Raw genomic sequence first — 19,001 nt, forward strand, 5'->3', positions numbered from 1 at the left:
TCAATTCTTCCTCTTTGTCTTTAGTTTCCTCCCAGGGATCAAGTACTGTATCTTTACGTTTTGGCTAGTTATCAGTTAGTTTGGGGGGGACCGTTTATTTCTTTCCTGCTCATGTTACACTGTGGGTGTGTGTTCAGCTTTGGCACCCGTATTTTATTGCATCTTCCCTGGTTTCTTCTGACAGAAGGGGAAGGCTGTCTGGCTGCACAGTTGCTCCCCTACTTTTTGATAGAGGGCGATTTCTTGCTCCGCTCGCCTGTAAATCTTGTTTAGGACTTGTGCTGGGTTTACAACTAATTCAGTTCTGCATATATCCAGCATGCTTGATGGGGGTAAATTAACACGTTTTGCTCAATTGCACAGCAACAAAACATTGCTTTAGCTCATGTGTGTGTTAGATAGCGCGATCGAGGTTAATTCATATGAGAGTTTTTTCCATGCTCAGGCCCAGAATTGTATCATTCACATTATTCATTTATTTTAAATCTTTTTATTGAACATAAAACAAGCTTCAGCTCAACATCAATTAAAAAAAAATGTCATAGTAGGAGAGACATGCGACAGGTTTCACAAGGCTTGGTACGCACCCAGTCATAGGTACCTGCTATTAGATAACCTCATTCTCTTGTCGTAAACTAGAACATCATTTCTCCCACGTCAATACAAAACATTTCCCATGGCATTCATCAATGACCTCTGTACTTGGCCCAGCCACCCCATATATTTTCACCTTTACGTGGGCAACCCCGGCTCTGATAAATCACCCGTTCTGCCCCATAGCACCAGTCTAGGTCTTTCTTCCAGGCTGCGAGTGTGGGGGCTGTCCCTGCTCCCCAATCATTCACATTATGTATCCCAATATGGATACTGATTTATTTGCAAAGCAAATAATGCTCTCTGAACATTTTATCCTTCCACGTTTGAAAGCACACTCAAACCTACCCAACAACAAATGACGGCAATTACCAAACTCCTTCACACACTAAACAGATACTTAATCTACTGCTTCTCCTATCGCTTTGTTGTTCCCCAGAACTGCACGAGAACAAATTGTCACCTAATAAACTTTATTCCACACTTCGATTCACGTTCTTCCCTGCCCGTCCGCTTCCCTTACATGCCTTTCCTCAGTCTGTTGGCCATGTTCTCTAGCCTCCACCCTAGCTCTGCTGTGGGAAAGGGTAGCATGCAGTGTCCCTGGGCACATTACAGTCCACATGCCATACTTAGACAGGCTGCTGTCTCAGTAGAGACCCACCCACCATCCTCCCTGAATCATTTCTTGCTGGTTGCCTAGCTGGCAAGTTCTATCAAGTCACCTGGATTGCATTAACGCTCAGAACAGCCCCCGTCGTTCCAGGCTTTAAAAGTGTTTCTTTTCATTTTAAAAAAGTCTTTGGAGTATGAATGTAAATGATGCCATGTTTTGTATGCAGTGGTGCGTATCTTTTTCCATTCTGGCATTGCATCACTTCAAAAATATTATTTAATTATGCAGCAGTCTTCTTCCTTGTTTAACGGCAGTTACAAAGTCATTGTGGCCTAAACTGGAGTATGCGTTTAGAGATAAGTTTTATTTACCAAAGAATAGTTTTCAGACAGATTCATTCTCTGCCTCCAGCTCCTGTTATCTCTAGATGCAAATAGGCATCACCATCATTCGGATATGCAAGGCAAAGTGGAAAGCCGTTTAGCAATAGACATGTTTTTAGAACAAGTCTTTGAGACCTCTTTATCTGTCTCACCAAACAAACAGTATTCAATCTGATATATATATATATATATATATATATATATATATATATATATATATATATTTTCACATACATACATAGTGGAGCTTTACTTGAGCCGATCTTCATCCTTTTGTCTGTTAAATTCTTATACACATTTTTTCATCAACTGTACCAGATAACATTTTGATTGTGCACAACACCCTTCAAAATAGTCCCCTTTAGTGCCAGTCAAAGTTGAACTGGCTTAACAACAATCAGTCAATGCCGAAAGGACTCAACGGACAGTGTGTGGCCCGTATTTTTGCTAGTTTGTGAGCCTGTTCTATGGTATGCAGGGTTTTTACTGTTGACTTCTAAGATAATAAAGCAAACAATGCCTGCAGCAAGCTTAAATAAAGAAAGTCTTCCATACTTAGCAAACAACGTACACAGCAGGTCTTTACAAATTCAAAACTGCCCCTATTTCAAAGCAGTGGCTACCTTTGTAACCATCTAATTTGCTAATGGGGTGTGCCAGTGCAACAATGTGTTCATTTCTTTTTAAGTGTTACTTTACTTTAGCAAACTCTTTTTTTGGGAGGACCTGGGAGCTTCCCAAACACTGCTATCTGCATGCACATGAAAACATAAATAGGGCCAAGGCAGGGTCTTCAAAAGGGTGGTGGGGGGGCTCAAGTGATCCCAAGGCAGTGGAAGGGGGGGGGCTCCAAATATTCGTCATAAACCCCACCCCCATTTTCGATTGTCACACTATGGATGCTTTTACACGTTAGTAAGGTCTGCCTCACCAGAACAGTATGTTTGGCAATCATGTGTTTGAATGCATTTTTTTTTTTTTAATTGTAACAGAATTTACCAGCAATGTTGAAATAAGGTTTTGTGTTTAAATAAGTCTAGAGATATTTAAACATTGCTAATTGAATAGAATTGTGAAAACTTCTTATGAATTTTATTTTTTTCACGGTTGGGGGAGGGGTGGTTTAAGAAGTTTTAAGAGCACTGGGATGAGGCATTCCAAAAGCATTGAGTGCCAGTGATTATGTGTGCACAGAGATCCATCTTTCAATCTTTAATATCCAGGGATTTTGGGCTTGCCATTGAGGTTTAACGTAGGCTTCTCTATTCACTGACTGTTATGCGAGGTTGCCAATCTGTAAGGGAGACACTGGAGAGGGCAAACAATCACTGTCACAATAGTAACATTTCTGTCTCACTACCTCTCGTGGTCTTATCTCTGGAATCCTCTGTGGAAAGTTGTAATACTTGTTAATTTGCACTGCGTAACCTATGAAATGCTAGCACATGCTTCATGGGTGCTTTTGCATCTGCAGATTGCTCTGCTAAGCACTCTGCCCCGGCCCACAAGCTTTTTCTGAGGCTTCTTACATGAGCACATTACCCTGTTCTCTCACAACAATGGTTGGAGTTCTTTTTTTAATTATTTCTATAACCAAGCGTAAGAAGGGACTAGGAAACGTTACACAATTTTGTTTTACTTTTCTGAGCATTCTGTTTTGACATTTCCATTGTTTTATACTTGTGATGAATCAGTCTTCTTTCCGTTTTTATTAAACTCTAAACTCTCATTCCATTCCCAAAAGTCTTAGTCAGTGATGTCTCCCCAGGTGAGAATTCTTCAATGTAGTGTTTCTCACTTTCAAGTGCCCCTGTTGCCAAAGCCGTCTCAGCTTCAAACACTGAAATAACAAGGAAATGTCCAGGTACTGTAGCATAAAGTGTTCAAATTATCCAACCTGCGCCACTTATCCTTTGCTCCCTCTTTCCGCCTGCTTCATTTTTAATAGGTCTCGCCTGAGCCAGCGCACATGCGCAGCTCTGCAAGACTTTTTGTAAGGGGCTTCAAAAATCTGACCACACGCTTGAGTGTGTGTTTTTGTTTTTGTCACAGGCTATTGGCCTTTGCGTGCGTCTTTCTAGGAAAGACAGCACGCAATTGGGCAAAGGCGGGTGAATGTCCCGCCTTTGCTCCGCCCACAGCCTAATGCTTGCGGTTTCCCAGACGGGCACCATCTGCTTTGAATTATCGTGCCCAGACGCGTGCACAATACTTCAAAACAGATGGCTCGCTGTGGCGCACGCACCACTCCCGGGCTTCTTTCCCTTACAGCATGTTACGAAGGAGGAAGATCATGAACGGAGAGTCAGAATTTGGCAGCCGAAGGTTAGATTGTCCCAGCTTGTACATGGATGCAGGCACACATGCATAGCCAGTTCCAAAGGAAGAGAGATCAAAGAATGAGTACCAGAATCTCCCAGGATATGTTTTGCTGTCCTCATGTTGAAGCATTAACTAGGTGCCGAGTATGGTGCATGGAAGTGTTTTGTTGTATAGCACTCAGGTGCCCTGCCTTCCACTGCCCTACCCCTACCACCGTCAGACATGCAGGATGAATTATCGGCCCTCATTTTACCAATTGACCAGTGTTCGATCAGACTTCCAGTTTGCAGTCTGTTCAGTTAGTTGCGATTTTCTTTCAGAAGCTCGATGAAATAATTTTATCTAGTTGGATTAAAATAGAGTTGATACAAAAAACAAAGCAGAGCATGAATATTTTAGTAGTTAAATGTAGTGTTCCTATAGATTCAACCACCTCCTAATCCCTGCATGTTTGAAACATCGCCACCTTGTGGTCAGGGCTGTTATTAGACCAATCCGCTGCAACTAGCACATACTAGGAGAACTTTCGTAGCAGATGCCCAGAGCGTATGCTTCCAACTCACTTAAAAGTATCAAATCCTATTTTTGTCTGGTGTTCCCTCCTTAGTGAGCCTCGAACGCTGCCATTCTAGGCTCGTATTGGACACAAAGTTTGTACAGCTGTTCGTAGTGCGCATATGAGGTGTGTGATAATCTTGCACTGCTGAAGCTTGTGGTTCATCGAATACGTGTGTGAAGAAAACGCTGCATTACTTGTGACCATGGCATGTGCGAGATGTTTGCGTGAGACAAGCATGTACTACTGTAACATGCAATGTACCATTTCTGTGGTCTGTGTACGGGAGGATGCAATGCTAGTGTGTGTGCACTGGTGACAAGTGATGTTTTTATACATTGTTTTAGAAAAGTTGAATTGCTACTGTCTGTGGGGTATGGGGCCTTATAAGTGTTTAGCCATGCAACAGTTGATGTTGTTGTACCAAGGATATTGTGCTGGATAACTAAACACTTATGAGGTTCCAAATACGAGACCTATTGGCTATACCAATGCTTGTTTTAATAGTCAGTGTGAAGCTGCTGGGCTATAGCACAGTCACTAGACTGCTCCCTGCCCTCTCCTTCTCTTCTCATTTTCTTTATTTCAGTATGGGCCCAGCTTTACTACCAGGCCACTCTTTATGTGACAACGTGCAGAATATGGTTTTTGGTTCTTAAACCCTAATCAGACATCTTGTAAACATAAATTAAAAAAATCTAATATGCCAAAATGGCAGCCACACGGGCACACGTCATCACCCATAAATACATATGATTTCTCAGAGAAGATCTGGAGCTTAAATTGTGGACTGTGGAACCAGTAGACTCTGGTTTTATTCCAGACTCTTTCATTGGACTAAAATGTGTAATCTTGGGAAAATCCGGTAATCTTCATTAACGTGAATCCTATCTGAATAGGATGAATAAAATGCGAATAAAGATAATTGATCCACTCGTCTGGGTCCCTTGTGGCACCCTTGCTTGTTTACTGTGACATACAACACCAAACAATTCAACACAGACCCAACATAATTACACTCCACATAATACCACTCAACACAACACGATTACACTCTACTCAATACCACATAAATACACCCCACATAAAACCACTATGCCACATAGCAACAATACACTCCACACACGCCACATAATTACCATCAGAATAATTTCACTCAACATCACAAAGTTCCACGTCACACAACTCCACTTCACACATTTCTACTCCACATAATTCAACTCAACACACCACATACATCAAATCTACAGCACATAATTCCAAATCATGCCACAAAATTTAATAGCAATCCATTTAATTACACTCCATGATACAATCCCACTCCACATAATTTCAGTACACTCAATACCACATAATTACTATCCACATAATTCCACTGCACACCATGCCACGCAATTCCACTCCACAAATCCACTTCACACCATTCCACGCCACACAATTTCCCAACTATCAACTTCAATTCAACCCACATAATTCCACTCCACACCATATACATCCACTTCACAACACATGGGTAAAAGACTCATTTACAACGCCAGTAGCTCTAATGCTCACAAAAGCAAGATCTATTGGCTTTGCCAATGCTTGTTGATTTAAGATGTGGATAGAGCCCTTGGTTTCTTTCCTGAGGGGTATCTTCTTTTATTGTTCACTGGTCAAAAACAACATGGTACCAAACTATCGGGAAAAATATCTGACAAACTGTGTCCAAAATATATTTTATAGAAATAGTAGCCAAAAGGTGTTACTAATCTCCACTCATGGGACCAATATTTTTGTACGCCCCATGTAAGACACAATATTTCTGTCTGATACATTTTTGCCAATGATATTAGGACATACAACTGTTGAACCTTTTGGCATTTCTTTCAGCATTTTCAGTAAACTGCCCCTTTTAATGCACCCTATTAGATACATTTTCTGCGTCCTTTACACAAACTACTGTACCCAGCACACATTTCACAGAACTGATAAGTTCCCATCAGTCTGCATGAAACTTACATCTTCCCAGACACTTCTTCTAGGATTGGGGAGGAGATGGGCAAAGCTTGTCTCAGTCGCTGCTTTGAGCATGCCAATTCCGGAACTCCTCCCCCCGCCCCCTGTTGTGTCCTAATGGCTTAACCTACTGTTGCAGGCCTATTTGCTTTTAGTCAAAATAGCCTGTAATTCGCTTTAAAATAAAAACACATGGCCGCTTGGAAATCGGAGGGATTGCTTACCTTTAATCCGGGCTCATCGCGTGTTGAAACGCGTCTGGATTAAAAGCCAGGCGCTGCACTTTGTTTCTCTCTAATAAAGAGCCTGATGTCACTTGAAGTTTGGCGTGTGGTGTACTTCTTTTGAATAAGATGTGTGTTTGGATATATCTCCTACTGGCAACAGCCAGTGGGTATTTTTTCCCCATTGACAAAGCGTTTATTTTTTGCTAATCACTTTAGAGACGATTGACAAATCTTCACAAATTTTCCCCCAAAAAAGTGTCCGACTTTTGCCTAGTTCTGCATGGAACTTTTCATGGCGATTCTTCAAGCAGGGGGCGCAGAAAAGGAGGCGGAAAGCTATCTCTTGGCCCCGAATCAGACCTTTTTGTAAGTAGGTGTAAATCTGTTCAGTAGTTTGAGTTATTTAAAAAAAAAAAAAAATACAATCTTGTATATCTAGGGACAAAGATCCACGAGTAGCAGCAGATCCAATTTTATATATATATATATATATATATATATATACATATCTCTATATCTCAATCCCACCACGTCTTCACCACAGAAACAACGCTGCGCACTCCAGCTCGATCATGAAAAATCCTTTAATGTTTCCAAGAAAATCGCTAACACACTCGTTCTGGCACCCTGGCCTTCGTCAGTGTTAGTTTGCTTAACATTTCATGACCTTTAAATAACAAGTTCACTGATTAGTCCATCAGTACTATTCATTAACATAGACAAAGGACTTGACAGTATATCGTCCTGGCTCGCGTTCACATGGCAGCCATCTTAAATTGTGCATGGTAGACTGTGCTGCTGCCCAATAACATTCTTCAGTACACAATTTCATTAATTTCTGGGTTAACCTAATGGTACAAAATTCATAATGAAGAATATAAATCTACTTTTTTTTCACCCAATTTGCATGAATGATCATATCCGGTACTTTATAAAAACTCATTTTACATATGTATGATCGAAACAATCATGCCCACTCACCAATTTAATTCTAGTGAGCAGTCAGTTCGTCATCAATTCCAAAATTGAGCCCTCAAATGGACTTTCACTCTTATCACAGTTGCACAATAATAATTCATACTATTTTAAACAGTCTATGTACCATCTACTAAAATAATCATGCAGTGTCTCTAAGGATGTCACAATTATTACTTAATGTTATTAGTGAAAGAAGATATTTTTTGAAGAATACCTAATATACAAAAATTAATTGTCAGAGAAATACAAAGAGGTTCAGAAAAGTTTAGTGTGCTCACACAGGAGAACATTCTTTTTGTAGGGGGAAGGCAATCCATATCTCGATATCTATGCGAAGTGAAGGTACCCTGCTGCATGCATGTTATTCATTTAATCTTTAAGGCTCAGATTGACATGATTCACCTATGGATAAGTTTAACCAATGAAGGACTACAATTCCTCTTCCATGTTTAACCCCCCAGGGGGGAAACATCCTTTTCTACGCAACCATTACAACGCGTAATGGTTACATCGTGGTTTTAACAACGCAAGACATTACGTCGACTTGCACTGGAGGGCGCTCTAGACTAAGGAATAGTGTGAATTACTATTCCAACACCTTCCCTACTGTACGTTGACTGGAGTTGGAATAGTAATTCACACTATTCCTAAGCCCAGCGCCCTCCAACGCAAGTCGATGTAACGTTGTCAAAACCGCGATGTAAAATACCGCGTTCTGTTGGTATGCGTGGTATCATCATACATTCCCCCAGGGTTACGTGTTTGTAGCTCAATGATGTATCTTGCCTCAAGCTGGCGAAGCAGCTTCACCCTATCTCCTCCCCTTTCCTTCACAGGGACATGATCCAGGCAAAAATATCTTAGCCTATCGCTACGTGATTCATGTATTTCTGTGAAGTGCCTTGCCACTGGATAGGCACTATCGCGATTGGTTATCGCCCGTGTGTGCTCCAATATCCGTTTTTTGGCAGGATGGATTGTACTTCCAACGTACTGGAGACCACACGGGCATACCAAACAATAGACAACAAAGCTCGTGTTGCAATTCATCAATATTGCGCTTCAACTTTCTTCCTGGGATTGGATACTCTTTTACTTTAACACTATTCTTGCACGCCTTACATGCAGTGCATGGATAAAAACCGGTCACTGTATTCTTAAGTGTGGTCTCTGAAAAATGAGTACGTACTAGGAGATCTTTTAAGGATTTACTCCTCCGGTACGTAATTTTAGGTTTATTTGGCACAATTTTACCAATTATGCTGTCTGTCTGCAACACTTTCCAATTTCTCTCAACCAGCCTGCTGATGGTACCCGATTCAGTGGAGAATCCCAAAATCAGTCTCACACTATCTGCATTCTCACTCTTGGGTTCCTGTCCTTTCTTGAAATCCCAAAAGTGTAAGCGTGGTTTCTGTGGTGGATTGAAATATTATTCGTGTTGCCTTCTAAGCAAACTGCGCACCCGCAATGTGGAAAGCGAGGGAACTGGGCGGTTCTGTGATATATATATATATATATATATATATATATATATATAAATAAAAAAATTAAGTTAAAAAAAAAAAATTCACTGGGAAAAAAAAACAAAGGTTACAGGAACGGTCTAGTTAGGTTCACATTTTACCCACCCAAAACCATAGAAATTGAGCAGTTATACATAAACATATCTGAAGGAACTATAACTGGTGAGGTTAAGTAACTTTAGATATCAAATGCAATGAGAGGGGCCCCACACGCCTCATAGTACGCGGTCTATCGAGCTTTTACGGAAATAAACAAATGTATGTTTTGATTATCCCTCAATTAAAATCGTTGAGACCTCAGATTGTGGTCTCTTATGAGGATGATGGGGACCATGTAGCGCCTTTTAGGATTATTTTTCAAACTGGAACATTCAGATTGTAGCTGGAAACGTTGTTCTGCACAATAAGAGGTAATTTTTTTTTTAATGTTTTTATTTTTACTTGTCCTTCCACTAACCATCACAATATGTTACAATCATAATTCCCACACCTGTAAAAACAAACCTTCCCAATACATAGATCAAGAATAATACAATACAGTTTCATTATGTAGGAACAGCAGCTATCACAAACGTGTACTATACACCTCCAGAAATAATGGGATCCGAAAGAACAGTATCCAAAACATATGCAAATAAACAAAGAACTCCCTCCCTCCCCTCCCCCCAGGGTCACCCAGATACACCCCTCCCGTTGCCTATGAAGCATAAAAATCGGTAAGGAACCAGTGCGATATATTAGTTCCCCTATGTGCCCCCTAAGCCATCATGAGCTATATGGATACCCTGTCGTCTAGATCGGGTTGAGCCATCTGTGTCCTCTCAGTATTCCGTAAAGGGGAGGCCTCTACCTCCTCCCGCAGCAGAGCCTCTAGGATCATGCCCTGCCATGCTCTCACATCATCTTCTAATTTATCGTCCCTTCGGACTCGCCTCATTCAGACTACCTCCGCCGTCGCCCACTCAAGCAGGTCCCTGGCCCATTTCTTCAGTATAGGTGGCTGTGCACTCATCCAACGAAGCGCCACCAGTCTCTTTACCAACACTAAGCCTAGCTGCAAGATTCGCCTTGAAAGTTTCTTGCCCTTGGGCTTTGAGATAAGTCCCAGAAGTACTGGCTTACTCGAGCGTTGACTCGACCACTCCGTAACCTGTTTCAAATGATCCAATACCGCCTCCCAAAAGAGGATCACAATAGGGCAGTCCCATGTCATGTGTAGGAACTTAGCATCATCATATCTACACCTGGGGCATTTAGAGGACATGTCTGAGTATATTTTGTGTAGTGCATACGGGGACAGGTATGTTTGGTGTACAATATTAAAGTGAATTAGTTTAAAACGCACATTAGAGCGGATTTGTTTTGACCTCCGTATGCACCTTTTTCCACTCTACCTGTGTCAGGGGCGTTTCAAGTATTACATCCCATTTGCTCTGTATTGGCAGCAGACTTACAGCAAAGTCATCCCGCAACGCCCTATATATATATGGGATACCAATCGGCCGCCCCCGACCACCGAGACTAGAGTCCTAAGAGTAGTAAATATGGGCGGCTCCTCGGGGAATGATGGCCACACCTTTCACGCGATCGCTGAAATCTTGGCATATTGAAGGTATTGTCCATGACCTAAATTAAACGCCGACTCAGCCTCCCCTCTGGTGAGAAAACACTGATTCAAGTAGAAGTCTCCCATAGTGACACAGCCTCCCGTCGTCCATCGAGTGATGGACATGTGCTGGCTGATATTCCTAAACGGTACTACCGCCCAAAGCGCCGCATAAGGGGCCTTTTTCACCACGTAGCATCAGCACAATAAGAGGTATGTCCCTTTGGAATTTTAAATGGGATGAGTTCCAATTATGACATCTGGGTAAGATTGGATGGACTGATTTAGTTCCACCTTCTTTATTTGTCCACTTACAGGTCTTTTGACTCTGCATCCTACAAATGGTACATGTTTTAACGAAGTTATTTTCTGTATCGGAAGGCTCCTCACAGGTGAGTCAGAATAATTAAGGGAACTGAATGAGTTAATGTGGTTTTTTAACTGTAGAATGAATGGGCGATATAAAGAAGATTGGAAGCTTGTAATTTGTGACATCACCAGTCTTGAAGGGTGCGGCGATAAGAGAAAATGTTTTCCTTTAATATAAGATTTTGTTTTTCTATTATGAGTCTGTATATGTAGCATGGCACAAATTAGATATTAATGTGAAAAGTCACATATATATATTTTTTTTGTTATACAGGTGGTTTATACAATTATAGGAGGGGGATATTCATGTTGTCCTGAAGAAGGTGGTTTTATTCTAAAGCACCAAAACGCTTCGAGTTTGTTAAATTTGTGGAATATACAATCACATTTTGATTAGAAATTGGTTTCTGCAAAGCGTTGTTCTTATAGAGTCCTACAGATTAACTTGATTGTATGAAAGATGTAAATGTCTTATGTGTTCTCTCCTTTTCAGTATTGTATTCATCTGAGCTTTCTGTACCTATTTTAATATTTATATAATAATAATGTCGACATTTATAAAGCGCGAACAGCTACCTCTACAGAGGTGTGCCCGCGCAATAACCAACAAATGGAATGGAAAAAAAAAACTTTATTAAATTTGGAGAGATAAATAGTCACATATTTGTGCAGTACTCTGCTCTTTTAAGATTGGGGGAATCTATGAAAAGAAGATGATTTGATGTTTGCATGTTGAGTTGAATGACAAGTGATCTCCAAGGGAATTATTTGTGACTATTAAGTTAAGTAACTTTAGACCACGAGTTTTAGTTTCTTCAAATAAGTATTACTATAAGTGTAAATAACTGCTGACTTTCTATGGCTTTGTGTGGGGAAAAACGTTAACCTAAGTAGAACATCGCTGTAACCTTTAATGTTTTCAAAATATATTTAATTATTATACACACACACACACACACACAATGTATTGTTTATTGCTTTAAAACCCTCAGTTTCAAGACTGCAACAATGTGGAATTTTAGTATAAATTCTCATATGACCTATCCTGAATGACTACTGAAGAAATAGGATCTCTTTAGTCCTTTCTAAGTATCCATCGATGTGCAGTGCTGATATTTCTCCTGGCTACTTTCAAACTGTTTCCCCTCAACACAGCTGCGACCAAACCAGACAGTAGCAAAAAAAAAAAAAAAAACCTTGACGACAGTACATAGTGGTGTCTAAATACAGACATTTCTGAACAAGACCCCTATTGACCATAAATCTTTTCATTATAAAATACTGCATACATTTTGTACATGAATATGCATATCTTGTTAATATATAGCAGATGTATGCTGTAAAAACATTGTGTTTACAGGCCCCGTTGGCATTTTACCAAACAAGAGTGAAGGCACTAATATTTAAGCACAGTTAACCCCCCCCCCAAAAAAAACCCCACATACTTTTACATAGTTAAAGCATCATTTACTTAAAGAGTCAGTAATCCTTAAAGACAGAAAGGCTAAAATGATTAGGAAAATAATAAGTGCTAATTTTGACTACCTCATAAGAGCTCTAATCATGAACTAATATTTTACATTCTTATACTCGATTTGGCACAGTTGAAAATGGAGGCATTAAGCCTATCAGAAGCCAGCTCAGTGTTACCAAAAGGAAACACAGGTTGAAAAGTAAAAATCAGTGGATACTACTACAGAGCTGTTATGCCATCATGCGTTCATGATATCGCTTCTGGGACACTTTCAGGTATGCAACAATCATCCCATACTCATTATGCCATGTCATTGAGTGACAACGCGGTACCAGTGTTCACTCCCACACTGCCATACTGCTACAGATGTAAGGAGCCCAGATGAAAAGTAGGACACTATTTACACGACTCAGGAGAGAAGTAAGAACTATAGATGTAGAATGAAATGAGGAGTCCCAGGGAAGGTGAGATATTCAGTGCAGGAGAATGTTGTAATCTCTTGCTTCCAAGGTTCCTGTATTTAAATATAACCGCTTTGAGGAAAAGATCGTAGTTCTTTCACACAGTAGTGAGTGACACTTTTCACTAAGCAGTTAAAAATTTCATTATCACAATGAATGCCACTCATCCTATTGGAAATAGCCATCCTTACCAGGTTCTACCTCATTTCATCTGAATTCAGGGATTTATCAGACAACTTTACTCAAAATGTACTTACAAAGATGAACCATGGTGTCTTCTTGTTAGACTCTAAAACACAGGGGAAAAAAGAAAGTAAATCTCGACTTAAAAAGTAAGTTTTCAACACAAAGTTTTGAATCTGTCTTCTATTTATATTATTTTAACTTGCTAATTGTTGACAGTAGTTTTTTAACTGAAGGTAACTGGTCACAAAACCAGAGGTATGGTTTCTTCCCCAAATAGCACAATAATAAACAAGTGCTGGCAAAGCCAAAAGGTCTAGCCTATATAATGCGACTGCCAAGATATTCGGTTTGCCAAAGCGTGTTTGTAAAGCATTTCTTCACACAAAAAAAGAAAAGACAAAAACATTAAAATACTGGCGGAACAGTAAATAAAGTATTTTAAAAATGGTACATTCATTTCAATATCTTCAATCTTTATAAGTGGCCTGCTTTATTTTGCAAATACTTTCCCCTCAGGACACTCTGTACATAAATTAAAAAGGATAAAAAGTCAAAGGAAGTGTCAAACTTTACAGGACAAAATACTTTCAGTGGCCTAATTTACTTCCCATGGGACTCAGAAATGTAACATGCTCCAACCATTTGGTCCTATGCAGTAGCACAGGGAGCAAATGTATGTGCCTCCAGGAGGTGAGACAGCTCATTTTCAGCCATGTTAAGCGCTTCATCTGCCTCAAACGTGAGAGAAGTGCAGCAGCCGGTCTTTGACGAGTGCCACAAAAGACTGTGTTAAGGCATGTGCTTTCATGCAATATCTTTAATGCAGGCAATTAAACAAAAATAATCTTTAAAGTCTGCTCCATACTCAGGCAACAATTAACATGTTGCTGTGCGTTACAGATTAGCTGGGTGGGTGGAGAGCAACAGAGGCAAGATAATTGAATATTTGTGAGAGGGACAGGACAGGGAAGCACAGGTGAGGGACAGAGGAACAAATCACATGCACTCTCATGGAGTGCCGACTGAAAAAGGAAAAAGTAGTATCCTAAATGTGAGCAGTTGAAGGATACAATTCATTCAATCAAAGGGATGGTAAAGAGGCTATGCACCAGGGGAGGGACATACACAGGGAGGAAGGAAAGCCATTAACTATGAAACAAATTAGAATGACAAAGCAAACTAATGGTAAGCAAATGGCGGGCTACAACAACCACTAAGTTTTTGGTATGGTCCACAAGAGGATTTGGCATACAGACAGCTAAAATAGGCCTCGTAGGAGAGACCTAAAAATCACCCCAATTAATGTAATAGTCGTAGGAAACTTGAACTTAACAGCCTCCTGATCAATCTTCAGCTTTATAGCCTAATATGATTCCAAGGTGTTTGATACCAAACACAATATGTTTCTATGCAGCCGTTTGAGATAGCATTTACCGCGAGGTTATAATGCACCTCTACCTATATGTCCGGCTGAGTCACAGACAACCCAGGAGAATGGTCGCCGAAGGCTGCAGAGAGGCTCTGCTCATGCAGGGGCACCTTCTCACCAAAAACCCAGCACCCTGCCTTCAGAATTGATAAGGCTCGCCATAGGGGAGACTTATAAGTTTTAAGTGTAGTGACGTATGGATATAGTGAACCTATATCTAACGTAAGAGATGCAAGAACCAGCTTACACAGGTTTCAGTAGCAGGCCTGTAGTTCCATTTTGCATGGCCTGTCATGGGTGGCGTAATACATGCTTCAGCCCATGGGAGGCCTCTGGGGTACCAAGGCCCTGGGGACCATATACAAGGGACTGATAAGGGTACCCCAGGATACAATCTGGAGTGTACCAAAGTACATGCATAACAATTTAGGGAGAAAGCAGATAGACTTAGGTCCTGATTAGCAGGATCCCAGTCAGACTAGTAAAACAAACAGCAAAACACCAGGCAAAAAGTGGGGGTAACCATGCAGTCAGATCCTACCTTCCTACATTTATTATCAAACAGGTCAAAGCTGGAAGATCCAGATCCCTGAGAAGCTCCAACTCACTTCTTTTCATCACTCCGAAATTCAAAAAGACAACCACTCCATCCAGATCCTTTTCTGGTAACGTACCTAGGATATGGAACTCACTCCCGACTAACCTCAGATGCAACCCCTCCTTCCTGTGCTTCAAAAGGGACCTGAAACTCCTTCTCCTCACGAAATACCTTACCGTCCAAGTCAACGAACCAAGACTCCTATAACCTAGTTGACTCACTGCTCATTTGTCCATCATGGATAAGCTGAGTTTGGACTGTCCCAACCTCGTGAGCTCCCCCCTAGCTTTCACTGTATGCCTAATTATGTGTTGCCTATATCCTTGTGCACCCTTATGTCCTGCTGTACCTTGTATGCCTAATAATGTTTGGCTTATATCTCTATACATCCCTATGTCAAGTACGTAATGCACCTATGTATGTAAAGCGCTCTGATACCCCCGGGTCTAGCTAGCGCTGTATAAAACTTATAAAATAAAATCTACATTTACATAGACACTTTGCTATTGTAATCATTTGTTCTTGTTTTCCATAGGATTAATCATGTAACACAGCTGTTTCATGAGTCTAAATTACAGCTTTCAGATATATTTCTTGTTTTTTGTGAGAACACCTTACTACTTATAGGACCTATAATTTACTGTAAGTACAAGTAAATGTAGATACGTTATTTTGAGTGTTTGCGTTTCGGTGGGTATAAGCGGTCTTTGATTTGAGAGTTGGGTTTGCTGCATTTTGACAGGGCTCTTACTGTACTCCAATAGAGGGAGATACAATTCCACAAGTAGTAATGAGATCTCTCTCAAGCCAGATATAAGTGGTTGAAATGTTGATTGCAATCCTGTCAGGGATGGGGGGGGGGGGGGGGGACGTGGCTTTAATCTAAAAATCTGCATATGCACTCTCGTTCATCTAATGAGTTGTGCTAATTTTCAGTGGGATAAATCAACATGCAAAGATGGTTTACAGTGAGAAATGAACATTGTGATTTACAATGAAGGTCTTGAGAGCTATGAAAATAGATGATGTAACTAAACTATACATAGAGAAGTGAAAGGGTCTAGCAATTTGAACGGGGCTATTTTTAAGGTGTATGTGTTCATGTGCAAGGGCAAAATGCAATCACTCAAAATGAAGGCAACCAATGGCTGGAGTGGTTTGGTATATACCTTCTACTGGGGTGCGAGGTACTATAACTGGAGTGCCATGTTAACACTGATTGGTGAAGGAGTGCTGATTGAGATCCCCATTACATGTATTTTTCAGATTTAATTTTTGGGGAAAACATGATGCTGGCAACCTTCTTTAAAAAACAAACAAAAAAAAAAAAAACAACAAAAAAAAAAGGACTTGTCTGAGATGTAAACATAGTAAGGAAAGAAGAAACCGAAAAGGAAAAATTAGCGTTTGACAATTGGAGGCAGCCAAACGTACAGACCTCAGTATGGTTCTAACAAACAAGGTTTGCATGGTATATAAACTCTATTCAGCAGCCTAACCACCAGGGAACTGGTACTTCTTACTAAATAAAAAGGCATAAACAATGTTTCAATAAGTATACAAAGAATTATGGTGAAAAATTCAACTTGACAATATTTGTATGATCAGTTATGCCAAAAACTAATTAAATTGTTGCCAAAAAGGCCTTCAATCATAGCAATAGAAACATGCGAACAGTACATAAAACATGCATGTGCAACACATCAAGTACACTGTTTACATTAAATTCTTCTTAACATCTGCTGTAGTCGAAGCAATATGGCAAACAAAAGAAGACGATGGACGGACCACTGAAACTTTTCAGACACTCACCCCCAGTCAGGGCCGAACTGGCTGTAGCGGGCAATCCCCCAGTGCGCCGCACGGGTGGGGGCAGATTTTGGGCCCCTGGGGGCCGTTTTTGTTACAGGGCTGTTTTCACAGCATAGCTGCAAAATCGGCCCTGTAACAAAATCAGCCGAAAACCGGCCCTGGCAAAGAGCTCGGCTGCACCCCATCCCCCTGGGGTGGAGGGCAGCCGAGCACTTTTCCAGGGTCGGTTTTGGTTCCCAGTCCGGCCATGCCCCCAGTCACAGATCTGGGTTGAATCCATCATCATACTTCAGCTCATTTCGCCACCCCAGTTCAGACCCAACCATATGCAAATCAGACTTGACCCTATGCCTCATGGGAACAGTCCAACCAACACTGCCAAGCCAGGTCTTCCCTGGACCGGAAACAGGCATCCTGTGACCAGTTTTGGGGTAACACCCCTCATCAGCCAGGCTAGCTTGAATCCAGTGGCAAAGTAAGGGGAGGACCTGGCCTGACAGCCCTGGTTGGACTGTTCCCATGGGGAACAGAGTCAAGACTGATTTGCATATGGCTGGGTCCAAACTGGAATGATGTGGTGTAAAAAAAAAAAAAAAAAAAAAAAAAAAAAAAGGGAAGATGGATTTAACCTAGATCTGCGAATGGGGGTGAATGAATGTAAGATTGATTAAGCATTCCGTCCATTACCTGTTCCTTTGCATTTGTCACCCTAAGTGGGAAGGGTATGCCCAGACGTGGGTCCTGTGCTTGCTATGCCACCAGATTCAATCTATTCAGGCTGATGAGGGATGAAACCCCGATACATGTTATAGGATGCTTGTTGGTGGTCTGGGGAAGACCGATCCTGGCAGTTTCGCTGGACTGCTCCCATGGGGTACAGGGTCAAGACTGATCTGCATTTAGCTGGGTCCAAACAGGAATGGCGTGGCGTTCCAAAATAACGATGGATTTAACCCAGATCTGTGACTGGGGCAGAATGTTTGATTGATTCATATTCTGTCCATCATCTGTTCTTTTGCAGTCGAAGCAATATAGCTTTAGTCTCCAAACTCAATATGCATGGCAACTGCACCGAGAAATATAGATTGAATAGGTAAAAGGGATATAAATGGAAAGAAAATAGAAAGTTAATGGGGAGAAAGAAAACAGGACCAAGAAAGGCAAAACGTAGGTCGACGATCACGTGCCGTGACTTGCAAGGATGCTATAGAAGTCAAAGGCAATGTGATGTCACGAACATAACTGGGGCCTGGCTTTAGGTTTAGAGCAAAGAAACTGTAAAAGACTGCGAGGAATCACAGAAGTCGGACAAGTCAATACACACACAGTATGCATTCTTAGTTCCTTGCAGCACAAGGCAATTCCTACTCGCGAATGGAAGCACTTCGGCAGGGACCTTTGGAAGAGGACAAGCACGAAGAAACCCATCACACGGGTACGGACCGAATGGCTTACGGTGACCAATCGAGCCACAGAAACTACGCGTCAGACCAAGTAGGAGTTTTGTCAAATCAACTGGGATTCTTGGCTGTCTACTCACAAACACCGATGGAAGGGGACACTCGGGTGCGTATCAGACGGTGGCGCCGGCTAAAGAACACTCACAGTCAGTAAAGAGTTAACATCTCTGCACTCCCGGTAGGTTGACCGCCCGCTCTGTCGTGCAGCAGCTAAAATAACGCGACAAAGTCATGTGCACTGTACAGGGCCTCATAACAAATGAACAACTGTTAATAGTTTCCTTATCCAATCATAAGCAACTGTGGCATTGGCGTGTCTCCTCAGCCAATAAAACGTCTAACATGAAGACCACAAGCCAATCCTATGAACGTGATTCCACTAAACCAATACAAGATCGTTACACTT

The 19,001-nt window shown here is 41.2% G+C and overlaps 1 protein-coding gene across 7 annotated transcripts in view; it reads right to left on the reverse strand.

Moving 5' to 3' along the window:
- MRPS16 (mitochondrial ribosomal protein S16) overlaps positions 1 to 19,001 on the reverse strand; it is a 45,689-nt gene that overhangs the window by 26,349 nt on the left and 339 nt on the right. For 2 of the 7 annotated variants that reach the window (XM_085608641.1, XM_085608638.1), the window contains exon 2: positions 13,368 to 13,399. In XM_085608641.1, the coding sequence (XP_085464767.1) occupies positions 13,368 to 13,380 (13 nt within the window). In that variant the 5' untranslated portion in view covers positions 13,381 to 13,399. Of the gene's footprint in view, positions 1 to 13,367; positions 13,400 to 17,822; positions 18,878 to 19,001 lie in introns of those variants that run through there. The other 5 variants (XM_085608635.1, XM_085608636.1, XM_085608637.1 and 2 more) reach the window with 5 other exon arrangements.

Source organism: Triturus cristatus, chromosome 1_2 (genome assembly GCF_964204655.1).
Source record: "Triturus cristatus chromosome 1_2, aTriCri1.1, whole genome shotgun sequence".
NCBI classification, from domain to species: domain Eukaryota; kingdom Metazoa; phylum Chordata; class Amphibia; order Caudata; family Salamandridae; genus Triturus; species Triturus cristatus.